General features: G+C 42.8%; 1 protein-coding gene across 4 annotated transcripts in view; it reads left to right on the top strand.

Annotated features, from left to right (window-relative positions):
• Positions 1–18712, top strand: part of LOC143287529 (5'-3' exoribonuclease 1-like) — a 107416-nt gene that overhangs the window by 50481 nt on the left and 38223 nt on the right. For all 4 annotated transcript variants that reach the window (XM_076595575.1, XM_076595577.1, XM_076595576.1 and 1 more), the window contains exons 21-34: positions 934–1008; positions 3179–3266; positions 3747–3860; positions 5080–5172; positions 6268–6524; positions 9616–9702; positions 9982–10117; positions 10457–10519; positions 11535–11737; positions 12677–12959; positions 13321–13434; positions 13867–14646; positions 14950–15070; positions 16903–17176. In XM_076595575.1, coding sequence (XP_076451690.1) covers positions 934–1008; positions 3179–3266; positions 3747–3860; positions 5080–5172; positions 6268–6524; positions 9616–9702; positions 9982–10117; positions 10457–10519; positions 11535–11737; positions 12677–12959; positions 13321–13434; positions 13867–14646; positions 14950–15070; positions 16903–17176 — 2688 coding nt within the window. The remainder of the gene's footprint in view (positions 1–933; positions 1009–3178; positions 3267–3746; positions 3861–5079; positions 5173–6267; positions 6525–9615; positions 9703–9981; positions 10118–10456; positions 10520–11534; positions 11738–12676; positions 12960–13320; positions 13435–13866; positions 14647–14949; positions 15071–16902; positions 17177–18712) is intronic.

Raw genomic sequence — 18712 nt, 5'->3', positions numbered from 1 at the left:
TGTGAAAAAGCCCCCTCCCCCGCACACCCATCTCACTATCCCCCACCCTCCACAAGAAAGAAAAGGAAGAAGCTCGGAATATTTAAAGTTTAAACTTCTTTTTCTGTTCAGAAAAAGGATATGCATATATCTTGAAATAGTATAATCAGACACACAAACAGATGAACCAAAATCAATGTCACATTACTCAGTACACGTCAAGTGATTCAGCAGATGTTTTTTAGTCTTGTAGCTCAAGATGTGAAGATTGTTTTGGCTGGCCAGTTTGCACAATCAGTTTAGCTGGATATGTCAGTGTAAATCTGTGTCTTGTGCTGTTGTCAGTAAATAGTGTAACAATGTCCGACATATGTCCATGAACAGTACTGATTGATGCCTTCATGACGTCACTGGGAAATAAGTGTAATTCCGACAGAAGTAAATTTTGTATTGACTGATTTTTGTCTATTGATGACATAATGTAAGTCTTTCATTATTTTATTGTGGACCCAATATGCCTTCTTCAAGTTCTTGTACTGTAAGTTATTGTAATGATTCCAGTTTACCAAATTTTGTTTTGGGGTGTGAACACAGTTTATTGGTGCAGAGAGTTCTGATGTGTTCAGTTTCTTTTCCTAGATTTATGCTTCATGAAGAGGATAGCAGTGGTGATCCATTTGAGATCCATTTGGGTTTTGTTTGACTTTGCTGCACTCAACATTCCTTTTTCACTAGATGCTTATGACAGCCAGCTGTTGCAGATACAGATATTTCTGATTAAAAAACATTTGTTTGACAAATTTATACATTTAGTGCTAACACAAATATTAAAGGAGTTCTTTGCAACAACAGTATTTAAGGGAAATAAGGCAGGTTTCCTTAATTTTGGTGATGTACTGTGCATGTGATACAGTGGAGGTAAAAGAGGTTTACTGAAGATGTGGATGTTTTCAGGTACCACGACCGCTTTGGTGTGGAAGTGGGCAAGACGACTGTGCTGATCTATGCTGGACCCATGACTGGTCGAAAGTGAGTGCTCAGTCTTTTACCTCAACTCTGTCTCTGTGAGGCCCAGCCAGACCCGGTTTAGTCTGCAACCTGATCCATTGTTTGTTCTGCACCTTCTTACCTTTCTGACCGGGTAGAAATTTACGGTCCACCTCACCCTTCCTGCTTTCTTCATCTGATGCATGCATGGTTGAAATCCGCATTACAGATGCAGGTACCATGTTTTCTGAACGTTTACATACTATGGTCCTTTGGTTCTGGAAATATCCTCCACTAAATTGCAGTGTTCCATTGTTACATCTTTCATAACTAATCCTAGAGCAAAAATTTAAGCTAAAAGTCTTTTTCTCTCCTGGCTGTCTTTCTGCATGTTTGTGCATGCATTGTTCTCTCTGTATGTGTGTGTGTGGTGTGTGTGTTTTAGTAGGGTGAGATGGGAAAGGTGTGAGTGTTGTGGGTGGTGTTACATGCTTTCAGAGTATTATTAGTGCAGTTAGTAATTTTGATATTTTTCATACTCTTATACCATACTCATTCCACATGTACTGTCAAAGGTGCTCAGAGCCACAGGCAATTGCTATGTTAATGCCCATTTATTATTGTTATTATTAATATTATTATGTCACACTGACCAGTTTCATCTCCACCTTAACTTACTCTGAACCAGACATCCTACCTACGCAGCTTGTACAGTTTTCAGGGCATTCCTGCCCAGCCTCACCTTTTCCTGCCCTGGTCTTAGTTCCACTCATTGCAGTCTCAGCCCAACCCAACCAGCCCCAGCCCCATTCCATGCCAGTTGCAGTCTTACCTAACTCAGCCTCAGCCCTCCTGCATCTCAGCCAAGCATAGTGCTGAGCCAGTCCAAGCCAAGCCCTATAGTGTTGATAACAGCAACAACAAAAACAACAGTAATAATAATGATGATAATATTGATGATGATGATGATGATGCAGACTGACACACATCCCAGGCTTGTGGCATTTTGAATAAAAGTTAATCATACATGAACATACATGCATTCAATTATGACGTACCAAAGAAGTGTGCACACACACAGATTAGAAGTTCAATATGCACATCAGCCAATAAGATTGTGGACAGAATGGAAGAGGTGTGTTTTGAGAGAATTTTAAATCATACCATGCTGTGCGAGGCCATTCTGTGTCAGACCATGCCATATCAGATGATTCTGTGGTATACCATACCATCCTATGCTCTGCCATACTGTATTATACCAAACCATACCTTATTATATACTGAGTCATAACATAAACATACCATATCTTGTCATTCCATACTTTGGTATAGAATACCATACCATCTTATGCCCCATGATGGTGAATAGTATCATACCATTCTACACTGTATAAATTTTACCAAAACAATAAACACAAGATGGGCAGATGATCAGTGAATGGATATATTACTGAGGAAATGTGCATACCATTAATGGGTTTGCAGACATTAAAGCTGATACCATGCAACAGACATTGCCATTAACTCTGTGGAGACGTAGTTAAATAGTTCATGTAGTTTTACTGTGACGGGCAAATATGGACATATTTGAAAAATTCAACACACTTTCACACAAAGACAAAGATATACAAATTATATATCCCTAGAAAGTTTACTGTCTCTTCTTTTAAAGTTTCGTCGTCACTTTCAAAATCATCATCTGGTACTAACTAAATTTCATCATCATCAGAAAAATCATTAGAGAATTTATCACCAGTGTCTAGGAGGTCACGTTCAGTGTCTGATCCTTCTTCTGTCACAATTTTGACAGCCTCACACAGGGAGTACGTTCGCTGCGCCGCCATGTTTGTTGTGTAAACATCGTGACCTCTGACCGGGTCAAGAAAGATGGAGGAAAAAAGCCTTTCAGGCGGTTGACGGTCGAGGGGAAATAACTCAATTTTTCCTAGACTGGTCCCTCAAGAAAGCCTGATTACTTTCCCTTTAATTGAACACTGCTGAGTGAAAAAAAATTGGAGATTCGTTTTATCTTACACTATGGCATGTCGTTCTGTGTGTCATCTCCAATGAGTTAATGTTAAACATTTGAATGGAGAATCATAAAAGAAATCTGCTCTTTACAGAAGGGGAAGTAACTAATCTGCGCATGAACTATTTCTCTTCTGATGTTTGATAGAAACCATAATCCTTTTTTTTTCTCTGTTGTTCACAGGTATGTGTACACCTCCAGCGGCAGAATCACAGCAGAAAAGCAATTCAGCACGAACCCCATACCATATGCTCTACAAGCTACCTGCAAGGTATGAGGTGTATGGGTAGGTTTTCTCAAACTCCAAGCTTAAAAAATCTTTTGTGTTTGGATGGATGTGCATCTTAACATCTAGATTTTCTGTCCGCTTTTTCCCCCCATCCTTTTGTCATCTTTTTTTTTGTTTTTTTTGTTTTTTGTTTTTTTCAGATTACTTACATGTAGGAGTATGAAGTGGAATTGTGTGTTTTGGTGGATATCCACCCTTACCCAGATGTTTTCTGTTCACAGTGCGTGTGTTCAGCCTGCATCAAGTTTTAGTCATATATGCTGGTTTGGAGATGCATCACTACAATAGACACTAGAGAGTTGGAACTAGAACAGCGGGATGCACATACATGTACTTACACACTTGCATACATGTGCATTTGTATATGTGCACACACACACATGCGCACACACATACACACACACACATAGCAGGCTGCAGATGAGTACCATTTGTCACAATGATTTCTTTATGTTGGCTCAGGACATCCTGACTCACTCAGCAGACGACATGCACCTGCAGACCATGGAGGAGTTGTTTCCCCTCAATGCTGCAGTCTTCATGTTGGGTCACCCTCACTACGGCTGCCAGGGAGAGGTCAGTCATGCTGTTGTTGCACTTCTGTCTCTTGCGTGTGTAAACTGAGTGAGTCATGTGTGTGTTCCTGAGGTAAACTTTAATGTATTATATTTCTCAGGAAATACTTAGCCAAGTTAGTGTGTTGACACGGAATTTGGCTTCGAATTTGAAGAAAAATCAGTTGATGTTTTTTCACAAATATGAATCATAACTCTGGGAAGTGTGCAAAAAATTGTGAAGAAAACAGTTTCCACAGTCATTTTACTGTTTCATATTTATTTTTCACAGAGCATTAGCAATTTTTTCTTACATTTTGACGCATAGATTAGTTGTAGTCCTGTTATCATTTTTGAAATGAAAGTTACTTGCATCGATGATGATGCAGACACCTGCCCGGAGCTCCAAATTCTACCATGTAATGAGACATCAATCTTATAATGCTTTGGATTTTTTTTCAATGGATCAGAATCTTAAACATTAGATGTTATATGATTGACATAGAAAGGCCATTGTGTTTCACACTTTGTGTGAAGGTTTTACACCATTGATATTCTTTCGCCAAAGTGGTCGTTTTTCAGGATAAGTGCTGCTTATCTAAATTTGTTTAGAAAAATGAAAGTGAAACAGTAAAGTGACTGTGGAAAAGTTATTATAACTTTTCCTTCTTTCCTTCAGGTCTTTGTTTGTTTGTTTGTTGTTGTTTTTTTGTTGATAAATACATCCATACAGGTTTTAATTTAAGGAAATTTGTCAAATATCTTAGGCAAATAGGAATAAATCTGTGTTACGCACAAGCATGTACTGGTGATATGAGTACACACAAGCGCACACACACACACACACACACACATACACACACACACACACACACACACACACAAAACATGCACTACCACCATCACACGCCAAAGACAAGAGACACGCAACACCCAAAAACATAACCACAGACTTAAATGCACACATACACACACATACACACACCACCCCTTCACTACCCCTTCACTTCCCCTACACACTACCAACCACACACAAGATTCAAGTTTGAGATCCTTCACCATTTTTTTTTCACTCTATTTTTCAGTAATGTGACCTAATTGTGCATCACAGACATGACACTGAATGCCCAAAAACATAACCCCAGACTTAAACACACACACACACAAACACACGCACACGCACACACACACACACACACACGCACACACGCACTGACCCCAGACAGTACTGGTTGCTGCAGGTTCTAGAGGTAGACAATGTTGAGGGCCGGGTGCGCGTGTCCTTCAACGTTCTGCAGGAACCTGACTTCTCCCATGTCTACCTGGGACAGCAGGTCAGGTCTCAGCCACCCCTCACTCACTGCTCTCAGGGCACCGCTCTCTGCTTCTTATTGGCTCTCACTGCTACTTAATGACAACAGAAAGAAAAGAAAAGATTTTGGGGCTAGGATGATAGAGGGGAACTTTTTGGCACAGGGAGATTTTAGGTTTGGGGTGGTGTAGGGGGAACATTTTAGTGTGGGTGTTTTTTTTTTTTTTTTTTTTTTTTATGCAGCAGTGAATTGCTAGTGTGTGGGTGGGATGGGGTAAATTTGTGGGTGGGGGGATTTTTGGTGCAGGGTGTGGGGGGGGGAGGGTAGGAATTGGGTTGGGATAGGGGAATTTTTAGGTGGGATGGTGGTGTGAGATCGGGGAGCGGGTGTATGTTGTGCTTGAGCTTATGTTTATGTGTGTTGGCATATGTAATTGTGTATTTTTGATAACAGAAAACTGGAGGAAGACACTTGAGTTATCATTAGTTTTCTGTGGTAGTGTTTGTTACTTTGTCAGCAAAAACCCCGCTGCTTTCACTGCTGATGAAATAGTCCTTGAAATGGATGATGGGTGTGCGAGCTTGGAGGTGTAGTATTCTTTCTTTTTTTAGATGTCTTTAGGTGTATGTAGCAATTTGTTTTAAAGCTTTTTGGTCCTGTAAAAAACAACAACACAATTATAGACGTAAATAAGAATATTTGAATGTCAATTCCAGATTTTAGGTCTTCAGGCAGTGGCTGTTTCCTGCCTAAGGATCTTTATTTTTGAGTTTTGGGGGTCATTGGGCAGTGAGTTTCCTATCTAAGACTTAAGGAGTAACTATTTCATGCCAGAAACTTTGTTTTCTGATTTGTGCATCTTCATCAATGACTTTTTCCTGTGGAAGATGTTTGATGTAGTTTTATGGTCCATCAGGTAGTAACTGTTTCCTAAGGTTTTTTATATGTTTGTTTTATGAGTAATCAGGCAGTACTGAATTATTTCTTCAGATGTTTGATATCATAGTTTTATGAGTCATCAGGCAGTAACTGTTTGCTAAGGTGATTGATTTCCTAGTTTTATGGGTCATCATGTTGTATCCATTTCCTGCCTAAAGTCATGCTTGCTCTTTCCAGATGGAAGACCAGCAATACATGCCTGGCTATGTGGCGGCGCAGCGCCTGGGGCTGAACAACCACATGCTGTCGCGCATCACGGGCACCGTGCTGATCCTCAGGGGGGACGGGGGCAACACAGAGTCCAGGGCCAACATCGGCCTCAACCTCAAGTTCACCAAGCGTGGGGAGGAGGTGCCTGGCTACACCAAGAAGACCGAGGACGGCTGGCTGTATTCTGAGAAATGTGTACAGGTCATTGGTGACTACATTCATGAGTGAGTTGGTTTGGGTGGGAACTCATTCTTTATCTTCTACTTCTTCTGTGTTTGTGGGCTGCAACTCCCATGTTCACTTCTATGTAACAGTGGGCTTTTACTTGCATGATCCTTTTTACCCAGCCATGATGGTAGTCATACTCCGTTTTGAGAGGTGTGCATGGGTATTTTCTTGTTTCCATAACCCACTGAATGCTACACGGAAACATTTAAGTGGTCTTTTCCATTTATTTATTTTTAAAATATATTTTAAAAAGTTAAAAAGTGTCTGTTAATTTGGTGTGACTGATGCAGAAAAGCTCCAGAGGCTATTCCTGAGATCTGTGCTACTCCAGGGAGAAAATGGGGGAGGGGGTGAGACTTAGATGTGATGTCACCAACACCAGCTGTTGTGACACTAGTGCTGATATCTTTGACGACAAAATAGAGGCAAAAAAGCTCACTGCCATCTTCTTGATTTAATCTGTCTGGATAATGAAAGGCCTGTTTCTCATTTGTTCTGTGTTGATCCAGTAAACTCTTGTGCCAAACATTTTGCATTACTTAGGTCTGGGTGTTAATTACATTGTTGTTTTGATCTAATTGAGAGATTCTTGTCACAACGAGTGCACTTTGAATATAAAAAAAATCACCAGTGAAACAAGATTCACTCCAGTGTTTGGGAGCGTACCAATATGCCAATGGTCTGATGTGCTGATACCAGCAACTGCTGATATATTTGGCAAAAATTTGGGAGAAAAAAATACTGCCAACTTCTTGATTTCATGTGTCCAGATAATGAAAGGCCTGTTCCTCATGTGTTGTGTTGATCCAACGAACTCTTCTGCCAAACATTTTGCGTTACTTAGACTTGGGAGTCAATTACTAGTCGTTTTGATCGATTCGAGAGAATTTTGTCACAGTGAGCATGCTTTGAATAAAAAACACAAGTTAAACAGATTCTTCCCAGTGTTCAGGAGCATGCTGATGTGTCCATGGCTGATGTGTTGATATGTTTTTCATACATACTTTTGGCATAGAAAACACACATCACACACTTAGACACTCACAGACAGACACACTCAGACAATACCCACACAGCACACACACGTATTGATTTAGCGTGCACACACTGGCACACACACACACATTTTACCATTGCTTACATAAATATGTACATAAGACACCCCCCAACCCCACTGAACCCAGACACACAGAGACATACACAGACACACACACACAGACACATACACTTTATGAAAAACTTTCATGGCATTTAATGTCAATTCATTGTGTGCTGAGATTTGGTCAGTTGATACTGCGTCTGTACACTTCATGGCTGCTGTTAGTCATTTACCCACGCACGCACACACGTGTGTGCACATACACACGTTCACATCTTTGAATAATAATAATAATAATAATGGATACTTATATAGCACACTATCCAGAAATCTGCTCTAGGTGCTTTACAAAAACACTTTTGTTAACATAAAACATTATATCTATGTTACATACACACACCAAAATGTGACCACACACACACGCACGCACGCACGCACGCACACTGCATACATAAATTTTAACATACATGTGTATCTAACAGCTACCCTAACACATACGCACACATAGGCAGGCACAAACTTACATAAACACACGCACACACAATACACATTCATATACATGCATGTAGTTATGTACACATACATATGTATACACACATAGTCAGGCACACCTAACGAAAAGGAAGTGGACCTGCCACAATTGAACTTATTACTGAGGGAAAAGGTGAGTTTTGAGACGAGATTTAAAAGATGCGAGGGAATCAGAATGACGGAGGTTATCAGGGAGCTTGTTCCACGACTTTGGCGATTGAAAAGAAAACGATCTGTGTCCATAGGTCTTACTTCTGACGTGAGGTATCCTGAGAAGTCGAGTATCAGAGGAAGAACGGAGCTGGCGAGATGGGGTATAGATATGGATTAGGTCAGAAAGATACTTGGGGCCAGATCCGTTGACTGCAGAAAAGGTCAGAGTGGATAGCTTATAGTCTATTCGATCAGAAACAGGCAACCAGTGGAGAGACCGAAGGAGAGGAGAAACATGGTCAAATTTAGAAGCTCTGCAAATGAGTCTGGCAGCGTTATTCTGAATTCGTTGGAGTCTAACAGATATTTGGGAAGGCCGGCCAAAAGAGAGTTGCAGTAATCCAATCTTGAGAGAACCAGAGAGCATACAAGTGTCTTGGTTGCATCGGTTGAGAGATAGTGGCGGACAGAGCTGATTCTACGCAGTTCCAAATAGGCAACTTTACAGATATTTGAAATGTGCTGTTGGAAGGAAAGTGACTGGTCCAGGATTACACCAAGACTGCGAACAGAGGGAGAAAGTGAAACAGGTGTGCTATTGATCAGAACAGAGTCGGGAAAGGAAGGATGTTGACGAAACTTCTTTGGACAGGTTATCATCAATTCAGTCTTATCATCATTTAATTGCAGCTTGTTGAGAGTCATCCAGTCCTTTAGGCCAGCATTGCACTCCTGTGTTTGAGTCACCAGTGCATCAAATTCAGCTATTGAAGTCTTATCTTTGCTGTTAGTAAGTAGTTTAGCATCTGACTGCCTGAAACTAGTACTAATTTTTAAGGTTTTACAAAGACGGGAAAATTCCAGCCTCCAAAGTAATGATATGGTAATGATCAGTGAACAGGCATTGGTAATCTCCCCCAGAATCTTTTAAATAATGTTAGAGTAGGAATGTAATGTGTTTTTCACTTGATTTTCACTCACTTCCCTTCTGCACATTGGGATGGTTGTGGTGGATAGGAAAGCGTACTGTGTGAGTTACCTGTGGGTGAGCTGTCTGAACTCTTTTGGGTCAGGGATCAGCAGGCAGGTGGAAAATGTGATGGGATGGAAACTGGCTGCTGCATCACTGAATAAACATTATTGAATATATTTGAAATGAAATATGCGCGCGCGCGCGCACACACACACACACACACACACACACACACACAAGCGCGAAGCCATGCACATACGCATGCAAACAATTTTTCATACCCATCTTGTCACACTCCAATGCACAAAAGCAGTGTGTTTTGCTGTGACAGGTTTGCAGAACTGTGGATGTACATTTCCACATCACAGACAGGGAACAGCGACATCTACACAGAGGTGGAACTGTTTCCTGAAGACAGGTGAGTCTTGCACACTACCTCATTTTTTTAATAAGGCAGGTTCTTATGGGATCAAGAAAATATGATTGAAAAAAGGTGTTTTCTGTGGGTGGATGGGTGATGTTGGAATTCAAATGAAGGAGAGAGGGGTTGAAGCTAAGTGTTGGCATTGGAGGGGGTATGCTGACTGGGATGGGATGCTCTGGATATATTTTTATTTTTGCAACATATGTATTGATATTAATGATAAAATCCAGTTTAGGAAATCCATGTCAGTATCTATGTACATGTGTGTCACAGTGCAAAGAAGCTGAAGGATGTGCTGAAGTACCTGGACGAGCTGCCCTGTTCCAAGGTCAAGTCCATGAAGTCTGGTGCTGACATTGTAGGCGACGCCACCATCCTGGCCATAGAGCAAGCTGTGGACAGCATTGCGGTGAGGGGGGAGGGTGCAGGGTGCACCTCACTGCTTGCTGTACTAATCAGTCAGTGTACATTTGAGTCAGGCATCAGTATGCATTTGTGAGTTAGGGATCAAGGTGCATACTCTGTCATTTACATTAACTGACTTGCATACATACACATGCATACATGCACAGCCAAGCATGTATGCACACATGAATGCTCAGACAAGCTCATAGATGTGCAAGCAGTAAATGGTGAGTTACCAATGTTTTATTCTTTAGCATGACTGTATCAAATAATCCTGTTTGTGATAGCACAGTCATGGTGGCAGGTTGTTTTTCTTCACCCCTTTGATGTGTGTATTGGACAGGAGGTGAACAAGAAGAAGCAGAAGAAGGTGAAGATGCAGGTGAAACCACACGTGTTGTTCAGGGTGAGTGAACCAGTATTGAGGGCTTGCTGTCCTTGAAGTATCTTATTTATGGATATTCTTTACTCTCACTTACGTACATCATACATACATTTGCATATATGCTATCTCAGAATCATTGTATGGTATGCACTTAGTTGCCACCTCAAACATACTTGTTGCATGTACACTTACACACACATGCACCGCCAGATCAGGAAATGTTCTTTGGGTCATTTCTGGATTGTTGCCAGACTAGCATAATCACGTTTGGTTATTTGAGTTTTAAGACTGAATGGCACACCATTTCTTGTCTGCAAAAAAAATAAAATAATATAAATGAGATTCTTCAGTGGTTACCCTGATTTTATGACATATATCTATCGCATGTCAATATTAAAAAGGGGCATTGAGTTAATCAGAATCAGTTTGTTGAACATTCAAGTTGGTGACTCAAGCTATGATTCTTCGTCTGTCATCTTTCCTCCAAGCCAGTTTCTTTGGGAATCATTCTGAATGCGATAGCTACTATTATGAAGTATCAGAGGGTTGCATCAGTGGAAAATATAGATAAGTTGTTAGTTTGACAGAAATGAACGTAACTTGTTTGGAACTTGTTTGGTATTGACAGTGAAATGTTGATCTGATATGGACAGGACCTACCTTATGTTGAACTGTTCACATTCCAACGACAGGTAAACATTGAAATTTATAGATATGACTTTTAACACCTGCTAGAATATGAATAAAAAGTTACATGCTGAGCAGTGTTTTGTTTCCTTCATGTAGATTCATTCGCTTTCCAGCACAAAACTTTTGTTTTTGGTAGTGGACAAAAAGTGACATTGGGGTAGATTGATTCTGTTTACACTTTTTATGTGCAATGATTGTAGTGATTGTTAAAGTAATAAAAATATGTGTGTTGAAACATAACTGCAGTTGTTGTCTTGTCTACCTGTCAGCATGCATAGAGGTCAGTACAAAGTACAGAGGTAAAAAAACAACACTGGGATCAAATGCTGACCCTCCTTCTTTTCAGCCACTGCCAAACCAAGGCACTCTGGAGCCTGACCCAGGCACCACGTTTGAGATGTTTGACCGGGTGGTGGTGGTTAAGATGGGGTACTCAGTGCCTTTTGGCCTGCGGGGAACCATTGTGGGCATCCACCCAGGGGAGACTGCCCTTGACACCATTTATGATGTCATCTTCGACCAGGACTTTGTTGGTGGCATCATTCTGAGGTGAGTGGGATGATTGGTATGGGAAAAGTTGTGGAAGGCATGAGTGATATATATATATTTTTTTTTACAGTGAGCTTTTCTTGAAAGAGTTAATGGGGTTGTTGTTTCAATATCAGTGTCCTTATGGGGTGCAGCTGGTTGTGGATTGATCAGAATGTGCTGTGGGTGATTGGGGACAAGCAGTCTGAGGCTGGTGTCATTGAAACAGTGTGGATGGTGAGGGACCCAAGAAAACAATAAAAAACAACACAGAACTAGAACTCTGTGGCATGCCCACTGAGTGATGAGGATTGTATACCAGAGGAAGTACATTCAGAGGAAAAAAAAGAAGCTGAGGCAGCTTATTTTTTGTGTATATGTTATGTGTGTGCAGGCATGTTTCTGTACATGTGTGTATTGAAAGGTCTTAGAAAAGTACAAAAGATTTATAACATATAGCACAGAAGATAATATTTTTAATTTATATAAATAGTGGACCACAACGCTTGCATTCTCCTACCTTGGCTCGTCTAGGAAATCACCTCATTGGATTGGGGATATGACATCATGAACATTAAGAGAGATTTTATAAAAACAAGATCAGTTACAAAGTTGAGATATACTTTCACCTTCAGAATGTTTGCAGGGTGAGTTTCATCAAAGGAACGAGTCCTCTGTTTGTCAGTTCTTTCTGCGTTCATGGACTGCAAATGCTTGTAATGTAAGTCCGTAGGTAACTACTGCGGGAGGTTATCGGCCGTAGCTGCTTTCGTTTTCTCTGCATAGGCGGGTAGTAGTTTGCACAGGACAGGAATCAGACCCCTACCAGAGTCTGCACTAGTGGGTCATGGTAAGTATGTTACTTAAACGTAATTTTAGGAAGAAAATTTCCTATTTATCCCACCATTAAGGTAGCCATAGTCAGTGTTCTGGGGTATTTCAATGTACACCTCATTTCAGGAGCTCCTCAAAGCGAGGTTACAGAGTCCCTGCTGTTGCCATGCTCAACCTCACCCATGGAAACACGCGGAAGGCTGGAGGTAGACAGCAAAAGCAGCAGCAAGCATCTGCCGGTCCAGCTTGGAATGCATGGAATCAGCAGCAGCCAAGGCCAGGCTTTGGTTTCCAAGGCAACTGGCAGCAAGGGCAAGGGCAAGGTCACAGTTCGTACTCCATGTTGGTGCGTCAGGAGGGAGCGAGGTCAGGGCCAGGAGGGTACGGAGTGATGCCACCACCCAGACCGGTCAGTGGACAGTATTTATAACAATAATAATGATAATAATAGTGATGATAATAATAATGATAACACTTACATACCACTTAATCTTGCACAGATTAATCAAAGAGTTTTCACACCAGTCATTCATGAACATGAGTAAGTGGGATAAAAGACAAAACTTACAAGTACATGTATATAGAAAGCTAAAGAAACTGTAGACCATAAAGAGGGAGTGAAGAAACTATGCTGGAAAAGTAGGTCTCAGGCCAGTGGTTAGTGGTTGTTGGCCAGATCTCTTTCCTCTTCTGTGTCATGGTGTGATGAAAGTGTGTAACACATGACAAAAACAAAGAACAAAACATCATGTTTGTTCTCCCCACCCCAGGATCAGCGTGCAGGGCATACCTTTTCCCAGGCCCCACCCAGACCGATGTTTGTCACCCCCAAGTTCAGTACCTCCCCCTCCAAACCTGCCTGGGGGGCACCTCCCACCACTCAGGTCAGTTGTGCTGTCATGTGCAGTTTTTGTTGTTCATAAATATAGTTATTTATGTTGCTTTTGGGTCTTTTTTATTTAATAGTAATGTGCAGTTACAGATGCTTGTGAATGTTGCCTGAAAGTGCTGGTTGTATGGCAGTTTGTTCATTGTTCTATGTATTGACTGCTCATTCTTTTTTGGTTTTTTTCTCTTTTTTTTCAATAACATCAAGATTAAAAGAGCACAGAAGAAAGATGATTCAGACAAAAATTGCATTTGGTTGGATGTGTTGAGTTCTGTTGCTGTTGAGAGAGTATATCTTTTGAGATAAAACAATCAGTGTATTGTATCTTTGCAGCAGTGTTTCTTGTGCAGTGTACCACAAGAAGATGAAAGATGTGATCACTGTTACAGCTTAATTTGAGGTTTGTTTCGTTGTTTGTCTTCCTTAGCCTGGTGTTTCCTCAGCGGACAGTGGTGACTTCACAAGCATTTGGAATCAGTTGCTGCAGTCCAACACCATGGCTGGGGGAGCTCCATTGACTAAACCCTCACATCCCAGCACATCAGGCGGGGGTGTTACGCAGAAAAGAAACCAGCCTCACAGAAGTGGCGGAAGCGCCATGGCAAACAGAAATCATCACAACAGCACTGGCAGCCAAAAGGAACCTAGTGGTGTGGACTCTCCCATCTTTGGCGGGGCTTCATTACAGTCGGCAGCAGAAAAGCTGGGGAAAATTGCTCTTCCCACGTGTGATTTGATGGACGTAGGTTCCACCAACAACCCCCCCACCGGGATTTTAGTGGACTTGTCAGAGCCTTCCCAAGCGGGGGAAGATGCCGTACCACCGAGATCCAGAAGTCCAGCCACAGAACGGACATCTCAGGAACGGAATTGGCCATCACATGAACAAGAAACAAAGAAAACAAAAACCAGAATCTTCACCAACTCCAGCCATGGCCAGGTCAGAAGAAAAGAAGACTCCTCCAGTGTTGTGGCGTTATTTGAAAAAGCCACCAGGGCCAGGGAGGAGCAGCAGAAAAGTCCATCCCAGCCTGCACAATCAGACAAGGTCAAGGCTTTGTTTGATCAGGTGCAGAAACCCACATCCATGGGCAGTGACCCAACATCAGCATCCAGTGACTTCAGCTCTTTCTTTGCAGCCCTTCAGGTAGCTCCAAAATCAGCTTCACCGTCCTATCAGGGGACGTCACCACAGCCATCTACAGAGGTGAATGATTGATTGTGTTGTGAGGCTGAGTTGTTAGCATTTCTGGTAATGAGGGGTTGTTTTTTTTTCTCATCACACCCAGGGACATTTGTGTGTGTGTGTGTGTGTTTTCCATACTTCAGTACAATATTTGTCCATATCTGCATACATGACTTGTTGAGTATACTATTCACTCCTTTACTTCTGCAAGTCATAAGTTGCTTTTTTAGTTTTTAAAGAATCCTTTCCTTAGCACCAGCGTGAGAGTTGTTCATTTCTAAAGAATGAATTGATAACTTGCATTCAAAGTGGTGTGTTGTGCAGGATGGAAGTGCAGCGCTGAAACAGATGTTGAAGATCGGAGTGGAGGACTCTGGGAGTGCTTCAGAACAGAGCAGCAAAAAGTCCTATGGCAGGCATGTCTCTGTACAGGAGCTCTTTGATGGTGAGTGGTTGGATCACAGCTTGGGAAATGTCTCTCTCTATCTCTCTGTCTGCCTCTGTATCTCCCTTTCTCTGTGTAATGCTCACACAAATACACACAGTTGTGTTGCTTTGCAATTACTTACTCTTTATTGCACCATGTAAGACATTTTAGACAGAAGTAATTATCATATGTGCACAAGTCTAAGCTGCTTTCAGTCTTGTGAATGAGCCAAGCAGTTGTTGCCTTATTAGTTTTTTACATTCAGATTTAATATTGTCACTCTCCTCATGTGATATGGCTGACATCACCATCCCAGGAAAGTGTGGGAAGGGGACCTATCTGGCACAACACCAGAACAACAACACATTAAGTTGAGTGGGGAATTAAATGTTTATGTTGGGTGTCTGTGATTTGAACTCAAAACATTTGGACTGTGACATGTGAGCTTAGCATCCAACCAGCAGAGACAGTGAGGAACCATGATCTGTGCTGATTCACTTGTGAGTCTGGGCACATCAGCATCAGGCCCCACTCCAGACATCAGGGGTTCAAATCCTGGTGGGTTAAGGAGGACACTTTTCCAGTCTCCTGTTGTGGTCGTGCTTTTAGAAGACAAAATACACAAATTAAAGATCCTATAATTCTGTGTTTGGTGGTTTGGATGAAAGCTGAATTCAGAAAAAAAACTGAAAAGAATGCAGTTTAGAGTTGCAGTCCACAAAATGCAGAAGAAAACAGAAATGCCTGAAGTCAGGCTGTGTAATCAGTACCGTAAAGTTCGGTCTATAAGCCGCGACTTTTTCCCCCAGCTTCAACCTCTGCGGCTTATACAATGATGCGGCTTATTTGCGGATTTTAACGATCCTGGGAGTGTCACGTTCTCGTCTATTCTTAGCTGCGCTTCAACTCACCAAAATCATGATTTCTGTCCATGAATTTTTGGATGAGCTTCAGGATAGTGTGCTAACTGTTCACGTTTTATAAATCAAATCCGCACACATTAAAGCCTTCAGATCAGCATTCAGTTCTAGTCTGCTCAAGTGTACACCCTCATCATGCCGAAAACGCGATGTTATGCCTATGATGCAGCCTTCAAATTGAAGGCGATCGACCTAGCAGACGACAGTGCAAGCGACGAACCAACAGCGACCTCCACCTTCATGAAGTGAAAGCGAGGCTAAGTCAGTGACAAGATGGCGGAGGAAGCTTCAACTCGGACACTGAAGACGAAGATTTTAGTGGATTCAGTGAGCAGGATGACGTTGAATAAATGTGACTATCCCTAAATTATGGGGGGCACTAGCAGTATTTTCGCTTGCTTTTCTTTGTGTTGTTCCCGCTTGTGTTTATTTCATAACCTACAGTATCGACAGCTTTTCTTAGTATCAGTATGTGTTCCGGTACCGGAAATAAGTGCGGCTTACATATGTATAAAGTTCAAATTTTTCCAAAATTTAGTGGGTGTGGCTTATATACCAGTGCGCTCAATAGACTGAACTTTACGGTAATTGTGATTTTCAACATGATTTTGTTATGTATGATCTATGCAGTTTTTGCACCTGGTCGTTTGGTCCATTTTTTAGACCTTTTGAACACCTGGCTGAGTATGGGGGAATCTGCTCTCGTGGTAGATCATAACTTAAATTTTTCACTTTATAGGCAGACATCCATACAGTGTGACTATAATTTTGCTAATGCTTACTGTTTCAAAATGTTCATCAGTTCATTAGTTACAGAAAAAAAATGGATGTCCTGAACACAACACTGACATTATCCTTGTCTCTTGGCTTTGTCATACCAGTGGTGATTCAGATGTATATCAAAACAAAATATATATATTTACTTTCCAGTGGCCAAACAAGTCCCTTCATCCGCCCAGTCAGAAAAACTGACAGAACCTCCCTCAAGATCAGTACCATCCCAGTTTTCATCAGCCCAGCAAGGAGATAAAGGTATTCTGGAGCAGCAGCAGCAACAACAACAGCAGCAGCTGCCACCGCCACAGTTACAGCAACAGCAGCCAGTGGTGCCGCCTGTCCGTCCAATCCAGCCAGTGCCCAACCCACTGTTACGAGCCCCCTCCCTCCTGGGGGCCCCCAACCCTCAGAACAGGAGCATGGGCAGGTAAGAGAGGGGTAGGGGTGAAGGGAAGGTGAGAGAGGGGTGAAGGGAAGGTGAGAGAGGGGTGCAGGGCAGGTGAGAGAGAGGAAGTTGAGAGAAAATGAGAGAAGGGTGCAGGAATGTGAGAGAGAAGGGTGCAGGACAGGTGAGAGAAGGGTGCAGGACAGGTGAGAGAAGGGTGCAGGGCAGGTGTGAGAAGGGTGCAGGGCAGGTGAGAGAAGGATGCAGGAAGGTGAGAGAGAAGGGTGCAGGAAGGTGTGAGAAGGGTGCAGGGCAGGTGAGAGAAGGATGCAGGAAGGTGAGAGAGAAGGGTGCAGGAAGGTGTGAGAAGGGTGCAGGGCAGGTGAGAGAAGGATGCAGGAAGGTGAGAGAGAAGGGTGCAGGAAGGTGTGAGAAGGGTGCAGGGCAGGTGAGAGAAGGATGCAGGAAGGTGAGAGAGAAGGGTGCAGGAAGGTGTGAGAAGGGTGCAGGAAGGTGTGAGAAGGGTGCAGGGCAGGTGAGAGAAGGATGCAGGAAGGTGAGAGAGAAGGGTGCAGGAAGGTGTGAGAAGGGTACAGGAAGGTGAGAGAGAAGGGTGCAGGAAGGTGAGAGAGAAGGGTGCAGGAAGGTGTGAGAAGGGTGCAGGAAGGTGAGAGAGAAGGGTGCAGGAAGGTGAGAGAGAAGGGTGCAGGAAGGTGTGAGAAGGGTGCAGGGCAGGTGAGAGAAGGGTGCAGGAAGGTGAGAGAGAAGGGTGCAGGAAGGTGTGAGAAGGGTACAGGAAGGTGAGAGAGAAGGGTGCAGGAAGGTGAGAGAGAAGGGTGCAGGAAGGTGTGAGAAGGGTGCAGGAAGGTGAGAGAGAGAAGGGTGCAGGAAGGTGAGAGAGAAGGGTGCAGGAAGGTGTGAGAAGGGTGCAGGAAGGTGAGAGAGAAGGGTGCAGGAAGGTGTGAGAAGGGTGCAGGGCAGGTGAGAGAAGGATGCAGGACAGGTGAGAGAGAAGGGTGCAGGAAGGTGAGAGAGAAGGTTGCAGGAAGGTGTGAGAAGGGTGCAGGACAGGTGAGAGAAGGGTTCAGGAAGGTGTGAGAAGGGTGCAGGACAGGTGAGAGAAGGGTGCAGGAGTGGTGAGAGAAGGGTGCAGGAAGGTGAGAGAGAAGGTTGCAGGAAGGTGTGAGAAGGGTGCAGGACAGGTGAGAGAAGGGTGCAGGAAGGTGAGAGAGAAGGGTGCAGGAAGGTGAGAGAGAAGGGTGCAGGACAGGTGAGAGAAGGGTGCAGGGCAGGTGAGAGAAGGGTGCAGGAAGGTGAGAGAGAAGGGTGCAGGAAGGTGTGAGAAGGGTGCAGGAAGGTGAGAGAGAAGGGTGCAGGAAGGTGAGAGAAGGGTGTTGGGCAGGTGTCAGCTTCTGTCATCATTTTTCTTTTGCTTTTTGGTGGGGGGCGGGGGGGGGGGGGAGGAGTTTACTTTTGTTTGCTTTGCTTGTTTAGGAGTTTCAGTTTTGAAGGAATTGAATTTTAGTGTGTTGCCTGATTCTACTACACACGAGAAATTAAATGAAAGTAGTATTCTGT

This window comes from Babylonia areolata, chromosome 11 (genome assembly GCF_041734735.1).
Source record: "Babylonia areolata isolate BAREFJ2019XMU chromosome 11, ASM4173473v1, whole genome shotgun sequence".
NCBI lineage: Eukaryota > Metazoa > Mollusca > Gastropoda > Neogastropoda > Buccinidae > Babylonia > Babylonia areolata.
Note: the sequence above shows the minus strand (reverse complement) of the source record. Positions and strands in the feature narration are given on the sequence as shown.